This window comes from Pyrus communis, chromosome 7, assembly GCF_963583255.1.
Source record: "Pyrus communis chromosome 7, drPyrComm1.1, whole genome shotgun sequence".
NCBI classification, from domain to species: Eukaryota; Viridiplantae; Streptophyta; class Magnoliopsida; order Rosales; family Rosaceae; genus Pyrus; species Pyrus communis.
Genome location: NC_084809.1, coordinates 5,893,084 through 5,916,306, shown reverse-complemented (window position 1 = coordinate 5,916,306; position 23,223 = coordinate 5,893,084). Strand labels below are relative to the sequence as shown.

Here is a 23,223-nt window from a genome sequence, read left to right as displayed (position 1 = left end):
AGATATAAAATAAAAAAAAAAGAAGGTAACGTTCTTTTGATAGAAATACAAAATTGCCCTTGGCGTGCCCAAATAGCAAGAAAGGAGGGTGGAAATGACTAGATTTAGCTTCAGTGTGTAACTGCCACTTAGTACTACAGTTTAGTGGTGTTCCTCTTCATTTATAAATGAGAGGTCTTAAGTTTGATTCTTGTCAAGGCAAATTTGAACCACATTATTGCTAGTCCATTGTGAGGCTTAGTCCACTCCTCCATCTCCTAATATAGATAAAATCGTTTGTTAAAAAAAAATGTTTCAGTGCATAAATAAAATTTCGCTTTTAAGCATATTGGTTCGCAAACATATGATGATAGACTCTTAAGATACGATGCGAGTCAAGTAAACTTCAATAGTACTACCTAATTAACTTTGATTGATAAAGAAAACTATTTGTATCATATTGTAAAAAGTCGTAGACTCACTTAGCAAATAAAACTTAAGCAAGCACTATAAGCTAATTGGTGGTGAATTTTCATAGTTCTCTCTGTGTAATTAATGTAATTGAGTCAGAAAAAGAGAATTGGTGATAACTTTGTTTTTGTTCTCGTTGTTTTTCTTTCAAATAAAAATGCTCAAATATATTTAAATATAGAAAGAGACTTCAACAGAACTACCTACTTAACTTTGATTGATAAAGAAAACTATTTGTATCATATTGTAAAAAGTCATAGACTCACTTAGCAAATAAAACTTAAGCAAGCACTATAAGCTAGCTAATTGGTGGTGAATTTTCATATTTTCTCTCTATGTAATTAATGTAACTGAGTCAGAAAAAGAGAAATGGTGATAACTTTGTTTTTGTTCTCTTTTTTTTTTTCTTTCAAATAAAAATGCTCAAATATATTTAAATATAGAAAGAGAAAATCTCAGAGAATACATTTAAAACATCGAGGCGAATCATTTTCTTGGTAAGTTCGATGAGAATTTTTTTAATATAATAACATACGACAAGAACTAATAATACATTGGTTCACATCGAACGTAACCCTAATATTAACTTTCAGTACTGATTGGATAAGAATGCTCAAAAAAGTCGTCCGTCTTTTAATTCCGCGTATCGTTTTAGTCTTAGAAAGGTGAGAGATTCTTTTGTAATTAACTCTCAATGGGCCCCATGTAAACTCTGAACTTGTGAGAGGTCCGACGAGCAATGCGATTTGTAAATGTGGTCAAATTAGTTTAGTGTATATGGTATATTTCAAATGTATTTCTTAAATTGTATCTTTGAAGTTTGACCTAGGAAGAAAAACAGGTGAAATGAATATGAATTGAATTTACAATATTTGGGTTATTTTGATATATAGGGAAAAAAATAAAAATAGGGGAAGGGTAAATGTCCAAAATGGTGTTCTAGAGTGAAAGAGAGGAAGAGTGTGTTGTAATAGCAATGAAGGGTGGACATAAAAAACGCGTCCACGGACGTACCACTTAGCATGCAACCCGGACCGAAATGGAAGCTCATACCTCTAAATAAATCCCCCCTCTTTCACACACACTCACCATCCCCACCAAAGCCCCAAACTTCAGAGACCCTCCTTTCTCCTATCATCCTCTCCCTTTCTCTCTCTATCTCTCTCTCTCTCTCTCTCTCTCTCTCGCCTTTTTCTCTCTAATCTGAAATCCATGTCTGAAACGAAAACATAGCTAGAATAGAGACAAGATCTTAGCTCTAGCTTCTTGCATCTGTCTTTCTCTCTTTAAACTCCGATTCTCTCCCCTATTCTTTCTTGCATTTCTTTCTCACATCCTGGGAGAGGAGAGAGAAGATCAACCCTTCCAAACCTTCATATCTCTCTCTCTTTCTCTCTATCCCAATTTAAAGTAACATTTCAAGCACCCCATAAATAAAGAAATCACATTGAACAAAACCAAACTCAAAGAATTAAGAAAGAAACATAGGTGGCCGATAACTTCACATATAACTAATAGAGAGCTAGGTAGCTGTAGGCCTAAAAGCCGTCATGATAATCAACAACAGCGGAGTTATGGACGGAGTTCATAAGACGGGAGGCGGCTCCCACCACCACCACCACCATCACCAGCGGGGCCTCAAGAAGGGGCCCTGGACGGGAGCAGAGGACGCGATTTTGGTAGAGTACGTGAAGAAGCACGGAGAGGGAAACTGGAACGCGGTGCAGAAGAATTCAGGGCTGGCTAGATGCGGTAAGAGCTGCAGGCTCAGATGGGCAAACCATCTGAGGCCTAATCTCAAGAAAGGTTCGCTCTCGCCAGAGGAGGAGAGACTCATCATCGAGCTTCACGCTAAGTTCGGCAACAAATGGGCTCGCATGGCTTCCCAGGTTAATCTTGTTGTTCATTCATTTGTTTTTGGTTTTCTTGGTTTTTTTTGTTTTTGTTTTTGTTTTTGTTTTTGTTTTTTATATTTTATTTGCTCTCTATGGAATAAATTTTTCTCTTTCTTTTTTCTTGTCCCTTGGACTATACCTTTTTGTGTGATTTTTTTTTTTCATTTTTGATCCTGATTGTGCCCCGAGTTGCTTTCATTTCCTCTTTTTTGGTCTTCTTCGACTATCTGTCTAAAATATACAGAAACTTAGTGGAGGATTCGCTTCCTTATTCTATTTGATATCAAGTTATAAAATTCTAAATTTTTGAGTAAGTCAGAGACTCAGAGTTTGCAACTCCTTTTTGTAACGATATTTTGTTGTTGTACAAATCTTAGTTTCTGAGTTTTGCTAGCTCAAATCCTTTTTTTTTTTTAATTAATAATGAATCCATTGTTCTTGTTTATGCCAAAATTTAATGTGTTCTTATTATATATATGGTGCTGATCTCATTTTTTTGACCAGATTCCCCATTTCCCTTAATTTTCTTTTGGACCTACCTATTTGATAATCTTCTTTTTTTAATTTTCAATTTGTTTGACTTTCTCTTTCTCAGAAACTCATGTTCGTCTGTTACTTTTTTTTTTTTTGGCATATTATCGATCATCAGTTACCCGGCAGGACTGACAATGAAATAAAGAATTACTGGAATACTAGAATGAAGCGTCGCCAGAAAGCCGGTTTACCAGTTTACCCTCATGACCTTCAACAAGAAGCAGCGGCTGCAGCCTTCCACCACCAACACCAACTTAGACATTCTTCTTCGTCTCCTGCTTGTTCATTCTCATCACTCTTCTCTTCCTCTCACCCTCGGAAACCTAACAGTTTCAGTCCCTCGCAGCTTTCTCTTTACGACCACATCACAAGTACTTTCTCCTCCACCTCAGACCGCCAAAACCCTAATAACAATTACTTTCTTCAAAACCATCACCACAATTCTTCTTCTCTTTACTCCAATCCCATGACTCAATTCCATGGAAATGGTGGCTTTGCTATGCCTTTGTCCCCCGTTTCTCCATTCGGGTCTTCAGCTCTCTTCAACCAGAGCAACATTCCAAACCAAACCCTAATAGGTCAGTACAATTCTCATGGAGGGTTTGGTGGTTACAATAATTTTAGTCTGAGCTCCATGATCATGGGGCCTACTACTTATGACCCAACCCCTTTGGTTCAAGGGTCCAATCCAGAGCTCCCTTCAAACCAAACACCGCTGAGTATTAATGGCGGCAGTGAGGGTCAGATGGGGGGCTCAGGCTATACCGCTAATGAAGATCACTATGAAATTGCGCCAGTGCCGTCCCAAGGGAATAGTGGCCTCTTGGATGATGTTTTGGTGGAGGCTCAGAATATATCGAATAAGAAAGCAAAGAGTGGCGACAGCTGTTCGTCAGGGTGGTCCGGTCAAGAGAAAGGTCTTATGGTGGAAGAGGAGGAGGAGGAAGAGTCTGCTGAGGAGGAAGCCGAAGACACCGTGCAGGTCGAATCAACTTTGAAGAATAGCGGCGAGAATAGTGCTGAAAATCAGAGGGGTGGCAGCTCCTCTCTGTCATCAATTGGTAAATACTTAAACTTTTGCATGTTTTTTGTGTTTTAGTGTAATTAATAATTTAACAGTGTTATCAAAATTGTTCACCAAATTGAATAGAATAGTATGCATGTTATGGTAATTTAATTAACAGTTTTATCGAATTTGTTCACCAAATTGAATAGAATAGTATGCACGTTATGGTAATGTTATCTTGTTAGACTAATGTAATGCTTATGTTGCAAACATTGAATTTGTACAATCCATTTATAAACAGACTCAATCAATACTTTAAATCAATATACGATATGACAATATAAGCATTTTATGTTGTTAGATAATCTAGTGGGTTCAAATTTTAACTGAAATACTAACCGTTTGGAGAACAAAATTTAGAAAACAAATTTGACGAACGTACATAGCAAGTCAATATTTTTTGTATCATTTGATACCAATATATAATATACTATCTAAACTTGTGGTTTTGTTGCACATGCATGATACAAAATGAGGATCCATTAGAGGAGATGGATGATGACTTGTTGAGCCTGCTAAACTTTCCCTCCACAATGCCTGCAGTGTCTGAGTCATGGTACGCGCAGGGATGCACGTCTAACCGGGCATCGAGGTCAGGCGTGAGTACTAGTGACAATGTGAGTCTAGAGATAGCAAAATGCACCGTTGACGCCATCGGTCAAGACCAACACTGCGGCAGCATCTGAAGTTAAGCGCTCCCTAGGATCTTTATCCTGGAATGACATGCCCAACATATGCCAGAATTGAAAGCTCCACGTTGAGAACATCTGCTTCAACAGACTAGAGATAGTGAGAATGTCCATATGAAACTGATGAGGACTAGAGCTTAGTGTGCATATGGTTAATATGCTAGAGAGTTTTACTAGCTAGTGAATCCGTCTCGCGGGGATTTATCTTTTTAGTTAGCTAGAGTTTTCATAATTAGGGCTAGTTATTCTAGCAGTAAGGAAGACAAAAATTGTCTTAGGGTTAATGAACCTTCTCTTCCATTTTAGTTCAGCGTTTATGTTGAAGTCTAGTAATTAAACTCAAAAACAAAAAAAAAATGTTGCTTATTATGTTATGCGTGTGTTGTATATATCATCAGTGTTTAACTTAATTGGAGTTTTAGTTTCAGCTTTAATGGCACCAGCTCTTCATGAGTTAGAACCATTTTATGGATTCTTGTTACTTTCATTTTATTTTATGTTTTTCTTTCATAATTATCGGGTGTTGTTTCAATTAATTTCTTAATTTCCATAATATGAGAAAATGCTAGCTGTTTGGATTAAACGAACCCAGTGGAGAAGTTGTATACATCAAAATAGGAACTCAACCAACCCAACTTGTACGCTAAAAAGAAGCTTTTGAGTTTTAAGTTTCTCCGGCCCTCACATTTTTCTGACGCTTTTTCATCTATTTGGGGCGTTTTCTTATCTACACTTAAATCTAACTTTTATCCTAGTTTTCGTACACACGCAATGCCAAAATTGAAGGCTTGTGATGTAGTAAATCCAAAATCCAAGTGACAAGTAGACAACTTTATCACGAACATCACAGAAAATTTGCTAAATAATAAACATGGAGGTGTGCTTTGTAGCCATTGGGAGCCAAGTCATCCTTTGATCTCAAGTTGGACAGGATAGGCGTATTTTAGCAAAAAGAAAAAAAAAACGAAAAAAGAAGGCTCACGCATACCCTCTTTTCCCTATTCATCGCCTACTTCCCTCACTGATGTTGTAATAAAAAAGTATTGAAAATGTGAGAGCAAACATAGGAGTTGCTGCTTTTGAATTGGAGTGACCATATATGCACGCAAACATTTTTCACGTTCTATCCCAATTGCTTTTCCACTTCATAAATTGATAATGATCATTAGCACAAAATAAACATCAAAAAGAAAATAAAAATTGAGCGAAAAAAAAAAAGAAAAGAAAAGAAAAACTTGAACAAGGTTCAAGAAAAGAAAAGCCAATATTAAACTTCAACTTGTTTTACTAATTGGCCATTTGACCACAGTCGGACCAGTGAGTGAGTAAGGGGAAGAGAAATTGGTCAATGGGGAAACAATATATGTGTCTCTGACTCTCTTGTATCCGTTACTAGTTTTGCTTGACCATTTTCAGTTTTTGGTTCAAATGTATTACCAGATCAATTGTTGAGTTCGATGAAAGAACAAAATATACGTACTTATCAGTGTTTCAAGTACCAAGTGGTGTGCGTTTCATAGTTGACTTAAATATATTATGTCATGTATCTATATATATTAAATATATGAGGTATTTTTCCAGTGACGAGTTGTCATGATGGATAAGGTCTTCTTCTTGAACGCATTGTGTTTAGGATTCAAACAATTTCTCCTCCTCATAGTATTTCTAACACATGAGTTTAATTTTTATAAATTAACATCAAGTTCACACAATAGACCGGAAAAATTGTGTTCCAATTCTTGAGTGTAATGTGTCTTGCTAGTTTTGATTCCTTTACTACAAGGTACTCAAACTCACACCCCGCTACAGAAATAATGTTAAAACAATTAAACTCAAACGACTTAATTCTCTTGTAAATGGGAATCAAACTCACATATACCACTCTGGAAGTACGTCATTTGTAGTGGTTCAGATTTAGGTTGGTTCCTATAAACATAAGGAAAATGATACACATACAACATTTTCAGCTTCTCACACAACCATGGTTAATCATGACGCTTGATTCTATTTGATTTATTCAATTCAATGGTTAGAAATAAAAGAAAGGTGTGAGAAGCCCAAAAGGGTGTGTGAAAATCACTTCTCTAAACAAAAATCAAATACCTTGAGTTTAATTCCTATTATAACATTATTGCTACACTAATGTGAGTTTGATAGAGCAGAGTTCTATGTATTCATTGAAAGGCCAATTTTTTTTCCTATACTATGATTGATTATTCCCCTACTGTGGAAGGCCTCTAGACTATAATGTAGTAGTTTATGTTAATCCAATAAGTTAACCAACTCATACAATTTCTTGCAACATCCTATGTAAGATAGTGAGGACCGGTAGCTAGCTTGCCGGGATTGTGGGAGCATAATAGTGGCCTAAGGGAATGGGTGTAAGGCATGAATGTTCACTACATTGGCACGTTGTGATGCCTGGGGTTTTTTGGGGACATAGAGATTGCATGAGCAAAGGATTGGTGGCATTGATATTTGTCCGTGTAACTCATGCACAACGTAAAGCAGTTTCCACATCACCCCGTTTCTAGCCATTGAATCCTTCCCTTACAAACCTTGTGTGCCTGTTCATAATTTTATAGCAACTTCTCCTATCAAACATTCACACACACACACACACACACACACACACACACACACACACACACATATATATATATATATATATATATTTCTTATCTAGATAGCTAATTCTTTAACGTTTTTTCCTCATATATATTCTGCCTTTTCCCGATGCTTTTTAACTTATAATTAGTAGACACCTTTGAATCCTCCTCCCTTTTGATTAATTTGGCGTTAATTAATGGAAGGTGGTTTATATCATTTTAAAGAACAATTAAAATATTATTATTATTTCTTTTTTAGACAATAAATATGATAACATTCGTCTAAGGATTCGCAGATGAATATATGCAGAGAAATATCAAAGAAATGCAGAGAGAGAGAGAGAGAGAGATAGAGAGAGAGAGGGGAAAGGATGAGTGAAAGCTTTGTTATTTCTAGAGAGATGAAAAGATCATTACACAAATGAGTCGATGCATGCTTATATAATCTGCAAATGTAGCTTATCAGCTAAGCCACCTGTGTAACTAACTTTTAACAAACTAACCAACTCCAATAGCTGATATGGCACTTATGATGACGTGTTAAATGATGTGGCAGTCACTGTATATCTTCAACAAAATATATGATGAAATATATATTATAAGTCTGCTTTGGTCAGTTTAGTAATGTTAAAAATACCTGAACAAATTGAGTGATGCTATTTGGATATGTTTGTTGATTAATTATCTCCAATACCTGTGGGATCCAAATATATATAGGAAAATGTTCACCTGCCCAACTCCCATACACTCTTGTTAATTTTTGGACATTGATCTTCAATAATTCATTCAATTCGATGGCCAGAAATTAAAAGAGATGTGTGAGAAGGAAATGAGTGAGGTGTTGGAGTGACACATGAGCAATACCATAGACACATCAACCATGCCATGTCAGCAAAGTTTGTTAGAGTTGTTAGAGGTTGTTAAAAGTTAGTTAACACTGTAGCTTGTGGCTTACAACTGATTTGAGCTATAAAAAGATGATTGTATCTTATTTGTAACTACTGAGAAAATAATCAAGGATTGAGGTTCTATATCCTTCATTGAGTGAACATCCTTCTCTCTTTACATTTCTTTAGCTTTAGTAACTCATTTTAGTTTTCTGGTTTGGTTATCATGGTATCAATCACCCAAACAATCCTTGGTGCCATTTTCTTCCGTTGAACATTAAAGACTGGAGATTTCTTTTGGGAGCTCATATCCGGGTTTCTTCATCTGGGTTTCAATTCAAGATTGTCACTTTCTCAGGTTATGTTCTTGGAATTTTATGCATTGCAAGTGTTTGATAAATTGCCACAGTGACAAGTTTTCTAAATTTTTTTGTGTGATTGTTTGAGGCCAAAGCCATTATTGCTCAGTTGCTGAAAGATTTTGAGATCAATGTCAGTCTTTCTTAGAATTGTGTTGAAGTTTGATGAAGTTTGTATTGATTAAGGCTAATGCCGAGAGTAATAAGATTTTCATGAAGAAAGAATTATCAGAAGTAAGTTGTTTAGAGGCCAATGCCAAAAGAAATGAGAATTTTCTTGAATAATAAAATTCTGAATTTCAATTGAGAAGTGAATTAACAGTTTTCTTAAAGATTATTTACTGTGAAGATTGGTTATTCTAAAGATTGTTGTTGTGAAGCCTGTTTACTGTAAAGTTTGCTTTTTTGAAGATTGTTTATTGTGAAAATTGATTAGTTGCAGTCTTTGATTCGATATGGGGTCTAATAATGTCAAGATTGAAAGTTTGCTAGGAATGATAACTGTGAAGCTTCAAGATGACAATTTTGTCAAGTGGAGTTATCAATTCCAATCGACTGTCAGAGGTTATGATTTGTTTGAGTTCTTTAATGGAGAATCTTAATGTCCACCAAAGTTTTGCATCACTCCTGAATGTGGTGTCACTAAGGAACTTACTACAGCCTACAAAGAATGGGTCAAGAATGATTTAGCTCTATTAAGCTTACTGATTGCAACACTTTCTGATGAGGCCATGGATCATGTCATTGTCTGTAAGACATCACAAGAAACATAGAAGTGTCTTCAAGAAAGGTTTGCATTTGTTTCGATGGTGCGCGTGAATCAATTGAAGACATAATTTCATACTGCACAGAAAGGGGCTGATTTTGTGGATAAGTTTTTACTCATATTGAAAAAGATAAGAAATCAGTTAGTGTCAGATGGTAAAAAGATAATAGATAATGATTTTAAGACTGTTGTTTTGTCTGATTTACCAACAAATTTTGAAGTCATTAAAACATTATTGTTGGCAAGAGATACATCAATTTCTCTGAAAGATTTTCGAGCACAACTTCTTGGTGCTAAAGCAAATATTGATTCCAAGATTACAAGTCTGTCAAATACAATGTCAACTATGTGTGTTCAAGGTGAGCCTTCCAATTCACAAAGACATCAAGGAAGCTATCAAGGTATGAACAAGGAGAAAGTTCTAATACTTAAAGATCTCAAGGAGAAGTAAATTTTCATGGAGGAACTGGTTATGCTGGAAATGGGGGAAGTGTTTTCATCCACAACAGAGAAACAATTACAACAACATGAGGTATTCTGGAAGTAACAACAAAAATTTCAAGTCCTATTCTAACTTTGGAGATCAGACAGGGAATTCTAATCATGAAAATGGTAATGGTTCAAATAGTAAAGGTTCTTAGAACAGTTTTGGTTGGAATGGTTCAAATGGTTCATTTTTTGGAAATGGTTCAATAAAAGGAATTAGTTGGCATGGCAATACAAACTACAGGTCTTCAGTTTCACCAGAATGTCAAATATGCTCTAGAAAATGGCACACTACCCCTAACTGCTATTACAGAAGTACTCAGCATTAGAATCAATTATTTAGGAATGGTAATGTGTGTCAAATTTGTGAAAAAATGGGCCACATAACATTTGAATGTTATCATAGAAACAACTACTCATATTAAGGCAACCCCTTACCACCTCTATTATTTGCTAGTATGACTGCTCAAGGATCAAATCGTATTCGTTCCAATCCAAACGTGCATGAATTCTCTATAGTTGATACATGGGTAGTGAACATAGGGGCCACTCACCACATGACAACTAATCTTGATATCATCAATCAAGATGTTCTTTACAATGGTGATGCTAAGATCATTGTTGGTAATGGTGAAGGTTTGCAAGTTCAACATATTAGATCTTCAATTATAAAAACACCATCTAATGCACTAATTCTGCATAATGTTTTGCATGTTTCCAAAATAACTATGAACCTGTTGTCAGTTAAAAAGTTATGCATAGATAATGATTGTTGGTTTGTGTGTGATGATTTGATCTTCTTTATACAAGACAAGGCAACAAGAATGATTTTGTACCAAGGAACGAGTGATGATGGTGAGATGTTCAAGATGCCAGTCAGTGTGTTTTTTCATTCATTTGCTATAGAGTTAGGAAAGTGTGTTGCATTCATAGGGAAGTAAGTAAAGACTTCAGTATGGCATAAGAGATTGGGACACCCTTTAGAAGAAGTATTGAGTTCAATGATGCAGAGTGCACAATTACCAGTTAGTATAGATTCATCTCTTTCTATATATTATGCTTCTATTTAAGGCAAGCTGAGTAAACTTCCATTTCATGTAAAACAAGAGAGATCAAAATTTGTGTTTTAGAAGGTACATTCAGATGTCTGGGGTCCTTCACCTCAGAAATCCGTAGAAGGTTATAGGTATTACATCAGTTTTATAGATGATTTCTCTGGGTTTGTATGGATTTACCATATGATGAATAAATTAGACATCTTTTCCATATTTATCAAGTTTCAAAGTATTGTATTTAATCAGTTCAATGCCATTATTAAATGTCTCCAATCTGATGGTGAAGGGGAATACATGAGTAATATATTCAAGAACTTTTTGGCAGATAAAGGAATTACTTATCAAGTGTCTTGTCCTCATACCCCTCAACAAAATGGAATTGCTGAGAAGAAGCATAGACACTTAGTTGAGACAGCTTTGACTTTGATACAGAAGCACAAATTCCTACATCCTTTTGATATCACTCTTGTTCACATGCAGCTTTCTTAATTAACATAATGCCTTGTAGAATTTTAGATATGAAGTCTCTTTATCAGGTTCTTTTTGGAAAAAATCCTAAGATATATAATCTCAAGATCTTTGGAACAGCTGTTTATACATTACTCAAGCCCTTCAATGCTAATAAACTGCAACCTAGAGCCATTCAATGTGTGTTTATGGGTTTTGCTTTGGGGTTTAATGGGGTCATCTGTTATGATATTAAATCCAGAAAGTTTATTGTGTCTAGGCATGTGGTACATAATGAAGATATGTATCCTTTTCAGCAATTGTGTAAGTCAGTTTTAAGAAGTATAGAAGATCATAAGACAGCAACATAATTTCATGTTATAATTCACTTGCCTGACACACTTGGAAATTCAGCAAGCAATATATATAATTCACAGGAAATTTATACAGTGACTAATGTTGATTCAAACAATACATCAGTGACAAATGATTATACTTCTGATTCAAATGGTAATGAAGGGTTATCAGATTCATGATAGTGTGATTTAACTGGTAATGCATAATCTCCAAAGTCACACAACTTGAGGTAATACTTCCTGTCTCTATACAAACTGATTTACCTGTAGACAATCAATCATACATTCTATGACCACTAGATTGAAGAGTGGCACATTACCTAGAAAGAATTATGCAGCTTTACTTGTCTCATGTCTTGAATTGCATTCTCTACAATTAACTGAGGATGAGCCATTTGTTAGGGGTTTTTCCTTCTTATATGAGATTGTTGATGCTTTAGAGCCTTCATCATTCAGAAAAGCTGCAACATTGCCACAACGGCATACAACAATGCAAGAGGAATATGACTCACTTAGAGCACATTGAACTTGGACTTTGGTATCATTTCCATAAAATAGGGCAATTGTTGGGAGTAAATGGGTGTACAAGGTTAAAAAGAATCTGGATGGGAGTATTTCAAGATATAAAGCAAGACTAGTGGCTCAGGGATTCTCATATGAGCATGGTATTGATTATTAGACACTTTCAGTTATGTGGTAAGGCATACAACTGTTAGAATGATTCTAGCCTTATCTGTAATAAATTATTGGGATCTTAGATAACTTGACATCAAGAATGAATTTATGCATGGTGATTTGCAAGAAGAGGTGTTTATGAAACAACCTCAGGGTTTTGTTGATGCATCACATCCTACATATGAGTGCAAGTTAAGCAAATCCTTGTATGGTCTGAAGTAAGCCCCACGGGCATGGAATTCCAAGTTCACTAGTTATTTGTTAGCTTTACAGTTTGTTGTTTCACTTTCCGATACAAGTTTATTTGTCAAAACAGATGGTACATATATGATAATCCTATTGCTTTATTGAGATAACATAATACTTACAGGATCAAACTCTTCAAAAGTTCAACAAGTTATTCAAGAATTGTCTTATGTGTTTGAGCTCAAAGATATGGGGAAACTCATCTATTTCTCAGAATTGCAAGTTCACTACAAATCTAATGGAAATATACTTGTGAATCAGTCTAAATACATTAAAGATTTGATTCAAAAAGTAGGTATGGATTCCTGCAAACCTGCAACAATTCCATGTAAACCATATCAGCAATTACTTGATGCAGAAGACATTGTTTTGACAGATCCAACACTGTATAGGAGTCTAGTTAGTTCATTGCAGTATTTGACCTTCACAAGGTCAGATATTGTGTATGCAGTTAACTCAGTATGTTAGTTTATGTCTACACCAACAGAATCACACTTTGCATCTGTCAAGAGAATACTGAGATATCTTCAGGATACAATTCAAATGTGTCAACAAGTATGTTAATTTCGTGTGTGCAAATAATTTTATTGAAACTAATTAGTACAAACGCCTTTAAATTCTTAAAAAGTTCACAATTAATTCTGGAGACTTCAATTTCCCAAACAAAAAATCTTTTCATGAAGCATTAATAATGCCCTTAACATAGATTTACTTCAACTCAATAAAATCACTTGGATTGGATTACTACTTTCCCAACATTAGAGCTGGTGAAAAGGGATCCTAAGCTCTCCAATAATGTTTCAATTCCATGGAAGATTTTGAGCTTAGAATAACCAATCTTGCCTTGCTTTAGGTGGCTCTCCATCTCGGTTGCAAAATCTCCATAACGATGCAGGTATGAACCCACCAAGAACCCTTGCATATTCACCTCCTTTCCGATTAAATTCAGCAGATTCCTCACCCCCTCTCTCTCAGTCCAAACCTGCACAAATTAAATAGATGAGCTTTGCAGGTGAGAAACGGACGAACATGTGCATATTATATATATATATATATTGTTGGAACCCCCAATCCTACATCGGACAGAGGGAGAAGAAAATAGTGCTTTAAATAGAAATACCCCTCTCTAATTAACACCGAGGCCTTTTGTGATAAAACCCCACACCTGAGGATTGTGCAGGTGGTTAAGTGGGGACAGTATCGGTGTTGTTGGAGTGGGCCCTTGGCCCGTCGACCTGAAAATTTCCACATGGTATCAGAGCCAGGGGACGGGCCCGTACTGCCACGTGATTGGGTGGGTCCCCATTGGACCCGCGTGATTGTCCACGTAGGCCAAAGATGCCACGTGTTTGGGTGGGTCCCCATTGGCCCCGCGTGATTGGGTGAGTCCCGACATGGCTCCACGTGGTTGCCGATGTGTGGAAATTCACGTGTGACCCATAAGTGGGGTCTCACGTGCGGGGGAGTGTTGGAACCCCCAGTCCCACATCGGACAGAGGGAGAAGAGAAGAGTGCTTTAAATAGAAATACCCCTCTCTAATTAACACCGAGGCATTTTGTGATAAAACCCCACTCCTGAGGATTGTGCAGGTGGTTAAGTGGGGACAGTATCGGTGTTGTTGGAGTGGGCCCTCGGCCCGTCGACCTGAAAATTTCCATATATATATATATATATATATATATATGTCTAGATATATAAATTTCCAATAACATGTCTTTTTATGTATATGACAGTTATACGTATGAAGAAGACAAAGAGTAGTAATTGTAATGATATTAAATTACCTTATTGTAGCCAGAAATCATGCCACAAAGAGGGATCTTTGCATGCTTATTGACATGGTTAAGAGCAGCCTCAAGCATTTCACCGCCAACATTGTCAAGGTAGACATCAATTCCGTTAGGGAAATACCTGCAAATTATAAGGAAACCTTTCACATGAGTCTTCATGTACGACGCTTCATCAAAATCATCACATAAATGCTAATTTATCTAAATATTAGTATTGATTACTTGCTTAAAGCAGCATCAAAATCTGTCTCTGTGTGGTAGTTAAAAGCATCATCATATCCAAATTCCTCCTTGATTAGCCTCACCTAAGAACCACAAATTATCAACAATATTGGAAATAGCAAATTAATCTATCAGAGAGATAGAAATCTCTGTGTGTTAAATTTCAGAGGTTTACATCATTGTATTTGAATGCATCATCATATCAAATATCTTATAAGATATTTCATGAGATTATTATTTAATTAATCAGCATTCTAAAAAATAAAAAGAATCCATGTTCTACTAAGAATTTGTTGTATAATTATGATCGAATGTATAAATTCCTAATAATATGGGGACAAACAGAAATTCCAAAGAGTGAACCCTAACAAAAATATTTTTAATGAAAAAAATGAACAATTATTGATATTTCTGATTTGAATTGTAATACCTTTTTTTTTTATTTCTTTTTCTCTGTTGGAAAGCCTTATGGGAAGGCATACTTATACACAATACAAAAGAAGCTGAAAGCTTTACACCCTACACACTTGTAATCGGATGCAACAACACACATGCACATGCACATTCCTTTCCCTGCTGTCCATGAGTCAGCAATCACATGCACATTCCTTTCCCTGCTGTCCATGAGTCAGCAATCACATGCACATTCCTTTCCAGAGTGCACACCCTTGCTGTCTTTCCTTTACCCATGCTTGCCGTGTTGTATGCTTGCTGTGCTGTCTGTACATACAGATTGCCGTGCTGTATGCTTGCTATGCTGTCTGTACATACAGCTTGCCGTGCTGTATGCTTGTTGTGCTGTCTGTACATACAGCTTGCCGTGCTGTCCTTTTTCCAATACTCCCCCTCAAGCTGGATCTAGTAGGTTGATGGATCCAAGCTTGGAGAGGAGTCTTTGAAACTGATGAGAAGCCAGAGGTTTGGTGAATATATCAGCCAGCTGATCGAAGCTTTTTACATAATGTGTCTGAATCACCTGTGACTGTACTTGTTCACGGACATAGTGATAGTCGACTTCAATATGCTTCGTCCTCTCGTGAAAGACGGGGTTTGATGCTATGTGCATGGCAGCCTGGTTGTCACAAAATAAGGTCATTGGTTGAGCTGTGAACACACCTAAGTCACATAAAAGTCCTTTTAGCCATATCAGCTCACACGCAGTTGAGGCCATTGCACGATATTCAGCTTCGGCACTTGATCTTGCGATGACAGTTTGTTTCTTGCTCTTCCACGTGACCAGGTTTCCACCAACAAAGGTACAATAACCAGTGGTGGACTTGCGATCGATTGCGTTTCCTGCCCAATCAGCATCACAGTACCCCATGATTTGAGTGTTGTCATTTTTTGCCATGAGGATGCCACGACCAACAGACCCTTTTAAGTAACGTAAGATTCTTTTGACAAGGTTCAGATGCTCGATGGTGGGAGAGTGCATGAACTGACTGGCAATACTTACTGAATGTGAGATGTCTGGTCTGGTGATCGTTAGGTAGATCAGCTTGCCGACAAGCCTCTGATATAAGCTGATATCCGAGAGTGGCGTGCCTCCCAAGTCAAGCTTGAGCTTGCTATCAAAAGGGGTAAGTGCAGGCTTGGCATCACTCATATTGGCATCTTTAAGTAGGTCCATGACGTACTTTCGTTGATTAAGAAATAGTCCCTTGTAAGAAGATGCCATTTCGATTCCAAGAAAATACTTCAACACCCCAAGATCTTTAACCGCAAATTGTTGTTGAAGTGACTGTTTGAGTGTGGTGATTTCAGCAGCATTATCACCTGTAATTATTAAGTCATCCACATATATCAACACAACTAATTTGCTTGTAGCTCTTGTGCGAACAAATAATGATGAATCTGCATTACTCCTTTTGAAACCAATGCTATGAAGAACGGTACTTAGTTTTGCATACCAAGCACGTGGTGATTGCTTCAGTCCATAAATTGACTTATGTAACTTACACACCAAATTAGGTTCTTGGCTTTGAGGGTGTCCTGGTGGCAATCTCATATAGACTTCTTCTTCAAGATCACCATGTAGAAAGGCGTTCTTCACGTCCATTTGATACATAGACCAACCTTTATTGACGGCAACAGACAATAGAACCCTTACTGAGTTCATTTTTGCAAAAGGAGCAAATGTTTCCTTGTAATCCACCTCAAATGTTTGAGTGAATCCTCGAGCCACCAGCCTGGCTTTATGCCTCTCAATCGAACTATCAGAATTAAACTTGATCTTATAGATCCACTTACAGCCCACTGCCTTTTTTCCTTGTGGAAGTTTGGTGATGCTCCAGGTTTTGTGTTGGTCTAGTGCTTTGAGTTCATCTCTCATTGCTTCTTTCCACACAACTTGATTATTAGCCTCATAAAAGTTTTGAGGCTCACTGTGACTTGAAATGTTGTTAAGAAAGGCAGCATGAGATGGAGTTACCTTTTGATACGACACGCAATTTGAAATTGGATGCCTCGGTTTATATGTGACAAAATCTTGAAACCTTGTGGAAGGTTGTCTATCACGTCGAGGATTGCGTCGAGGTACTAGGAGGTTTGTCTCATCCTCGTTCAAATTGTCATCCACACCTTGAGGATTTTCTATGTTGCCGTTGTCATCATCATGCACCGAGTCATCATCATGCACAGAATTATCAGGATGAGTAACTTCATTATTGACTTCAATGGGAGGTGTAGAAGTACAGATTCTTGGTAGAGGAATTAGGTCTAAGATGCACTCCCCCTGACTTGTGGCTTCATGTGATTTGCTGAAAAAAGGGTTAGCTTCATGGAATCGTACATCTTTAGATACAATTATTTTTCTTAGTTGAGGATCATAACACTTATATCCTTTTTGTGTTGATGAATAACCAAGAAAAATACATTTGAGAGCTCTAGGGTCCAACTTATCTCGATGGTGTGACTGTATATGAACAAAACAGACACAGCCAAAGACTCTAAGATGTGAAAGGTCGATTTTTCTTCCTTTCATGACTTCAAGTGGAGATTTAAACCCCAAGACTCGGCTAGGAAGTCTATTGATGATGTACACAGCCGCCATGACTCATTGTGACCAAAATCTCTTTGGTACGTTCATTTGTAACATTAATGCTCTCGTTTTTTCCAGAATGTCACGATTTTTCCTTTCAGCTACACCATTTTGTTGAGGTGTACCGACACAACTTGTTTGATGCATGATACCATGCTTGCTCAAATATAATGACATGATATGGGACATATATTCGGTGCCATTGTCAGATCTTAAGGTTTGAATTTGAGAGGAAAAATGGTTCTTAACAAGATTGTGAAAATCCTTAAAAACTTCAATCACTTCACTCTTAGACTTTAAAAGGTACAACCATGTGGCTCTAGAGAAATCATCGACAAAAGTTACATAATACTTATAACCATCAAAAGATTCAAACGTTGGTCCCCATACATCTGAGTGAACTAGTTCGAAAACTTTACTAGTCCTAGATAAGGATGAGGTAAAAGACAATCCGGTGGCTTTAGACAAATGACATGTTTCACACGAAATTAAATCATTCCCTAAGTTTGGAAACAAGGAAGACAAAACAGGTTAGGAAGGATGAGCTAAACGTTGATGCCACAATTGACTATCTTGGGATGGACTGGACTTGGCTTGAAATCCTCTGGGACTGTTTTTTGATATGTAATAGAGGCCATCTAGGTAAAACCCTTCACCAATCGTCTTCTTGGTGAGGCAATCCTGAAAAATGACATTGTGAGGAGAGAAAATGGCCAAACAATTTAAGGTATTGGTGATTTTTCCCACAGATAGAAGTTGAAATGGAAAAGAAGGAACAAATAAGGCTACTGACTCAATTTTGTCCGATATTAAGTTGATATTTCCTTTCCCTAAAACTTTAGAACTCTCACCATTGGCAGTTGAGACTTGAGACGGTTTTGAAAATTTTTCAAACTTGTGAAACTTAGAAACATGGTTGGTCATATGATCTGTGGCACCCGAATCAACAATCCACAAATCATGCATCATATTTACATTAAGAGCAGTTTTAAAAGCATTCATGATACCTTGCATGTCATCTTGGGCCATGTGTTGTGTTTCTGTCAGAAATCCAGCAAACTTGCCTAGCAAAGCTATTGAATTTCCATCTTCAAAGCCGACCGTTTGGTCACTCTTAATCCTTTCTTTCTTGCTTTGAAGATACACTGCAAACTCATTTATGAGTGCAGCTGGATTTGCAGTGAAGCTCTTGAGTGCATCAGACCTATGAGAGGTTATGAGAGGTTGAGGTAGTTGCATTGTTGGCTCTATGTGGTGCACGGTTCAGTCTTTGTGAGTCCTTGTTATCCTTCATGAACTCTGGCTTTAATTCTGGATGTAAAATCCAGCATGTCTCCTTAACGTGACCAGTATACTTGCAGTGTTGGCACTTTAAGTGTGGATTCTTCACTTTGTATTTTCTTTCGTTGGCTAGATAAGCCCTTGCTTCAGTTACACTGGTCTTTGTGCCAGTGTTCATGACTTTCCTTCGTACTTCTTCACGTTGGATTGTTGCACATACGCTGGTGAAGGAAGGTAGTTCGAGGTTCATGAGTATGTGGCTTCGTAGGTCTTCGTATCCTAAATCGAGACTTGACAAGAGTTGGAATATCTTGTCTTCTTCTGCCCTTTTCAGTAATAAAGACACCTCAGTTGTGTGAGGCCGATACATTTCCAGCTCATTCCACATGCTCTTTATGCTGCCTAGAAGTTGAACAAAGGGCTTTCCTTCTTGTTGTATGTTGGAAATGTTCTTCTTCAATTGAAACACACGTGCAGCATTGTTCTGGCTGCCATACATCTCCTTGACTGTCTTCCATAGTTTAAATGATGATTCAGAATAACTGAATATTTCAGCTAGTTTACGTTCCATGGAATTTAGGAGCCATGACATAACTAGCTGATCCTTGCAAAGCCAGATTTCATAAGTTGGTGAAGAAACATCAGGAACTTCGATGCTTCCATTTATGAACCCTAGCTTGGACCTTCCACCTAGGGCAAGACTCACTGCTCTCGACCAAGGTAAGTAATTAAACTCATTTAACAAGACCGAGCTTAATCTTTGATTTGGATTGACATCCACCTCAGACACGGTTGAGGAGGAAGGTATCTGGGAATCTCCAAACGAATAAGAATTCTCTTCCGCCATGTCGGAGATGGAATACGATCAGCTGGAAGAAATGCAGAAGCAGGTTATTTTTCCTGCTCTGATACCATATTGATATTTCTGATTTGAATTGTAATACCTTTTTTTTTTAATTTCTTTTTCTCTGTTGGAAAGCCTTATGGGAAGGCATACTTATACACAATACAAAAGAAGCTGAAAGCTTTACACCCTACACACTTGTAATCGGATGCAACAGCACACATGCACATGCACATTCCTTTCCCTGCTGTCCATGAGTCAGCAATCACATGCACATTCCTTTCCAGAGTGCACACCCTTGCTGTCTTTCCTTTACCCATGCTTGCCGTGCTGTATGCTTGCCGTGCTGTCTGTACATACAGCTTGCCGTGCTGTATGCTTGCTGTGCTGTCTGTACATACAGCTTGCCGTGCTGTCCTTTTTCTAATAACAATGATAACAATTTCATCACAATCTTAACTGCTAATAATTTGTCGTTCGCTTAATTTGTCACGTTGCGCTCTAGTGGAATAAACAAGCAACTTTTTTTTGATTTTCTAGTTCTTACATCGTCAACTCCAATTCCATACTTTATGTCATCTTCATATATATTTGTTTGTCATGTTGCGCTTCATTGGGTCATTGTAAATATCAATGCAACTTATAGTTTAGTTTTTTATTGATATATTCTTTCTTTATATATTACTGCTATAAGCTATATTAAGGAGCGGGTAAGAGAGTTTAAACCCGAAATGCATTAAGTTGAAGAAGAGTACGTACTCTATTCATCAAGACAATCTCTCATTTACAATTCTTTATTAAGCCAGAGGGTAGTTTGAATACTTCATACTTGACCTCATTCCTAGACGACTTAAAACTTTGGAGATGAATATACGATCTTGAGATAAAATCGAAATAGCCCTTTTAACTTTTTATGGTAAAACAAAATCAAGCAGATCAATTTTTTTTTTTGTTTTTTTGTTTTTTTTTTTTAACAAACGATATTGTCTACATAAAGAGAATGAGCTAGCAATAATTTGGTTCAAATTCGTCTTTGACGATAATCGAACCTAAGACATCTAACTTATAAGTGAAGAGAAATACCACTAGACTATAATACTAAGTGGCAAGCAGATCAAATTTATTTACCAAACATTATACTATAATGTCTTGGTTGTTCAACTTAACTAAATGGTCTATATGTTAAATTATCATCCATAGATCATTCTTGTAGAAGATTAAGTTTAGACAAATTTAAAATCATTTAGACATCCAATTACAAAGAAGAAAATAACGAATATAGTTCTCAACATTAAACGACTACTATTAAATTGGACGGTCATATGGGTTTGGAGTTGGGTATTTTTGATATAGATTATCTTTGAGGAAAGACCTTAATGATAGATAATTTAGATCCTTGAAATGCATTAGAGATTTGCTCTACAAGAGATCCCTCAAATAAGCTCAACGAAAAATTAATATATGAACATATATATAACAAAACAAAAGAGGGAAAAAGTAGCCGGCAGCGTGCGAGTTTCTGTAAAGAGTTGAGCAATAGGAGACAGATACGAGTATATTTTACCAACTTCTTAAGAAGGTTAGTTAGATGCCATTTTCAGTCTGGACGATACATGGGACGAGAAACCACCATAGCATTGAGGATGAATAAACTTGTACTGGAATGAAAACTATATATCGATTGTATCTGGGATGTTTTGAAAAATACTCTAATTTACCACTATTATTGTTCGAACTGAATGAAACGCCACTTAAGCAACTAACTAGTTATTCACTTCTAAACAATGCAACAGCGGTATTTCATTCACTTTGAACTAGTTACAGATTAAAGCATTTTCTAAAATTTAATCTACTTACCTTCTCATCTGATCCAGTGCTTCCGATGACCCTGCATCCTCTTAGCTTGGCCAACTGTCCAGCATACATTCCAACAGCCCCAGCAGCAGCTGAAATGAACACATTGGATCCTGATTTTGGGTTTGCCAGCAACTCAATTCCCACCCATGCTGCAAACCCCGGCACCCCTATATTTTATCATCCACAGTGGGTTAGCCATGACACAATTAATTTTCCTTTGAATTATTTTTAAGTAAAAGAAAGTACGATCACGGAACTCTAATTTGAGCTTCTTGATCATCCAGTGAGCACTGAAAAATTATAGAACGTCCAGTTTATAGTGCAGGAGGCTAAAATAGGAGTGTCGTTGCCTCTACCATAGCTTGGGAAAATGCAAAAGGAGAGAGATTGGGAAAGAAAATTGTAACCTAACAAGCTGATATATTCAGGCAAGGGAATCCCACTATTTGTATCGATCTTTCTTGCTATCAACTGGGATGGTACCGCACAATATTCAGCAACAGATGTGAATGCACTGACGACTATGTCACCTTCAGCATAGTTACCATCTTTTGACCGAATTACCCTTCCAACCCCAAATGCTGTAATTACCTGCATGCATAAATTATAATCTTAAACTGTAATTTTGATATCAATGTTTAAGCATGCTTGCATGCCCATGTTACATGCATGTGCGATTGAATATATTATGGTATGCTTGCACGAACCTGGTCAAGGTTGAACTGAGGGATGCATAGCCCATCTTCCCGGCCAGTGATGCTGCTCCGTAAATATGGCTCGATGGAGATGAAGAGGGTCTCAAGAATAACATGTTGTTCGGGAATGGAATCAGGGGATAGTGAGAGTGTGACCGTACGGAGTTTGAGATGATCAGAAGTTGGAACACCTTCAGCTGCATAAGCAGCCAAGTACCATTCTCTGCTTTCCACTTCTGCCATCTCTCTCTCTCTCTCGATCTCTCTAGCCTAGCTTCTTCACCTTCTATACTGATTTTGTTTCTTCTTAGTGCCGGCCTCTTCCTTTTTAATTTGTATAGCATGTATAATGCAAGTACCTAACTTCTAATATATTCAATAATATCTTTAATTAGACAAAAAAAAATGATTAGGCAATATATTTATTGTATTCAACAAAACGAAGTTGATAATTGAACCTTTTAAGGAGAAAAACTTGTGTGGGGCTTGACTTGCAACTAGTCGATGTTGAGTGGGTCTACTATCCTTCTCAGCTTGTCCCACTCCTTTTTTTGCATTTCTTCACAAATATATGCAGCAATAGGAAGAAAATAAAAAGAATTCACTTTAGAACCAAAGAAACCATCAACCGTGTTGTGATTTAGAAAATCAACCACCCTTAAAAAATCATCAACTACATACATTTTGAATGAACCAATAGAATCATGTAAGCATCTTTTCTCTTCTTATGGAGTTTGAATTTCTGTACAGCAAATTATGAGGAAATTGCCATTTGAAAATGGTAGATTCAATTTGTATCATCTTTGTTGGACATTAGATATTCGTGTATTAATCAAGTCAAGTTCATATGATAAAACTAGCTACTATATTGAAAAAAAAGAAGACAAAATTAGCTGCTTTCTAGTTTCCATGATATGAAAAGTTAGAGAATCTGTGTTCTTATTTTTTTCAGATTTTTCAAAGAAAAGCAAGG

At 36.8% G+C, this 23,223-nt stretch overlaps 2 protein-coding genes across 2 annotated transcripts; one reads left to right on the top strand and one right to left on the bottom strand.

The window, feature by feature from the left end:
- The first annotated feature begins 2,000 nt into the window (after window positions 1-2,000).
- On the top strand, window positions 2,001-4,967 carry LOC137738863 (transcription factor MYB101). Its single transcript, XM_068478336.1, has 3 exons — window positions 2,001-2,339; window positions 2,995-3,940; window positions 4,405-4,967. Exons 1-3 carry the CDS (start codon window positions 2,001-2,003, stop codon window positions 4,629-4,631), a joined length of 1,512 nt encoding a protein of 503 aa, XP_068334437.1. The 3' UTR covers window positions 4,632-4,967.
- Window positions 4,968-13,247: 8,280 nt separating this feature from the next.
- On the bottom strand, window positions 13,248-22,499 carry LOC137740421 (2-alkenal reductase (NADP(+)-dependent)-like). The gene is made up of 6 exons (XM_068480295.1): window positions 22,263-22,499; window positions 21,963-22,146; window positions 21,556-21,722; window positions 14,534-14,616; window positions 14,306-14,432; window positions 13,248-13,502 (listed from the first exon to the last, which is right to left on the bottom strand). Exons 1-6 carry the CDS (start codon window positions 22,491-22,493, stop codon window positions 13,248-13,250), a joined length of 1,047 nt encoding a protein of 348 aa, XP_068336396.1. The 5' UTR covers window positions 22,494-22,499.
- Window positions 22,500-23,223: the final 724 nt, after the last annotated feature.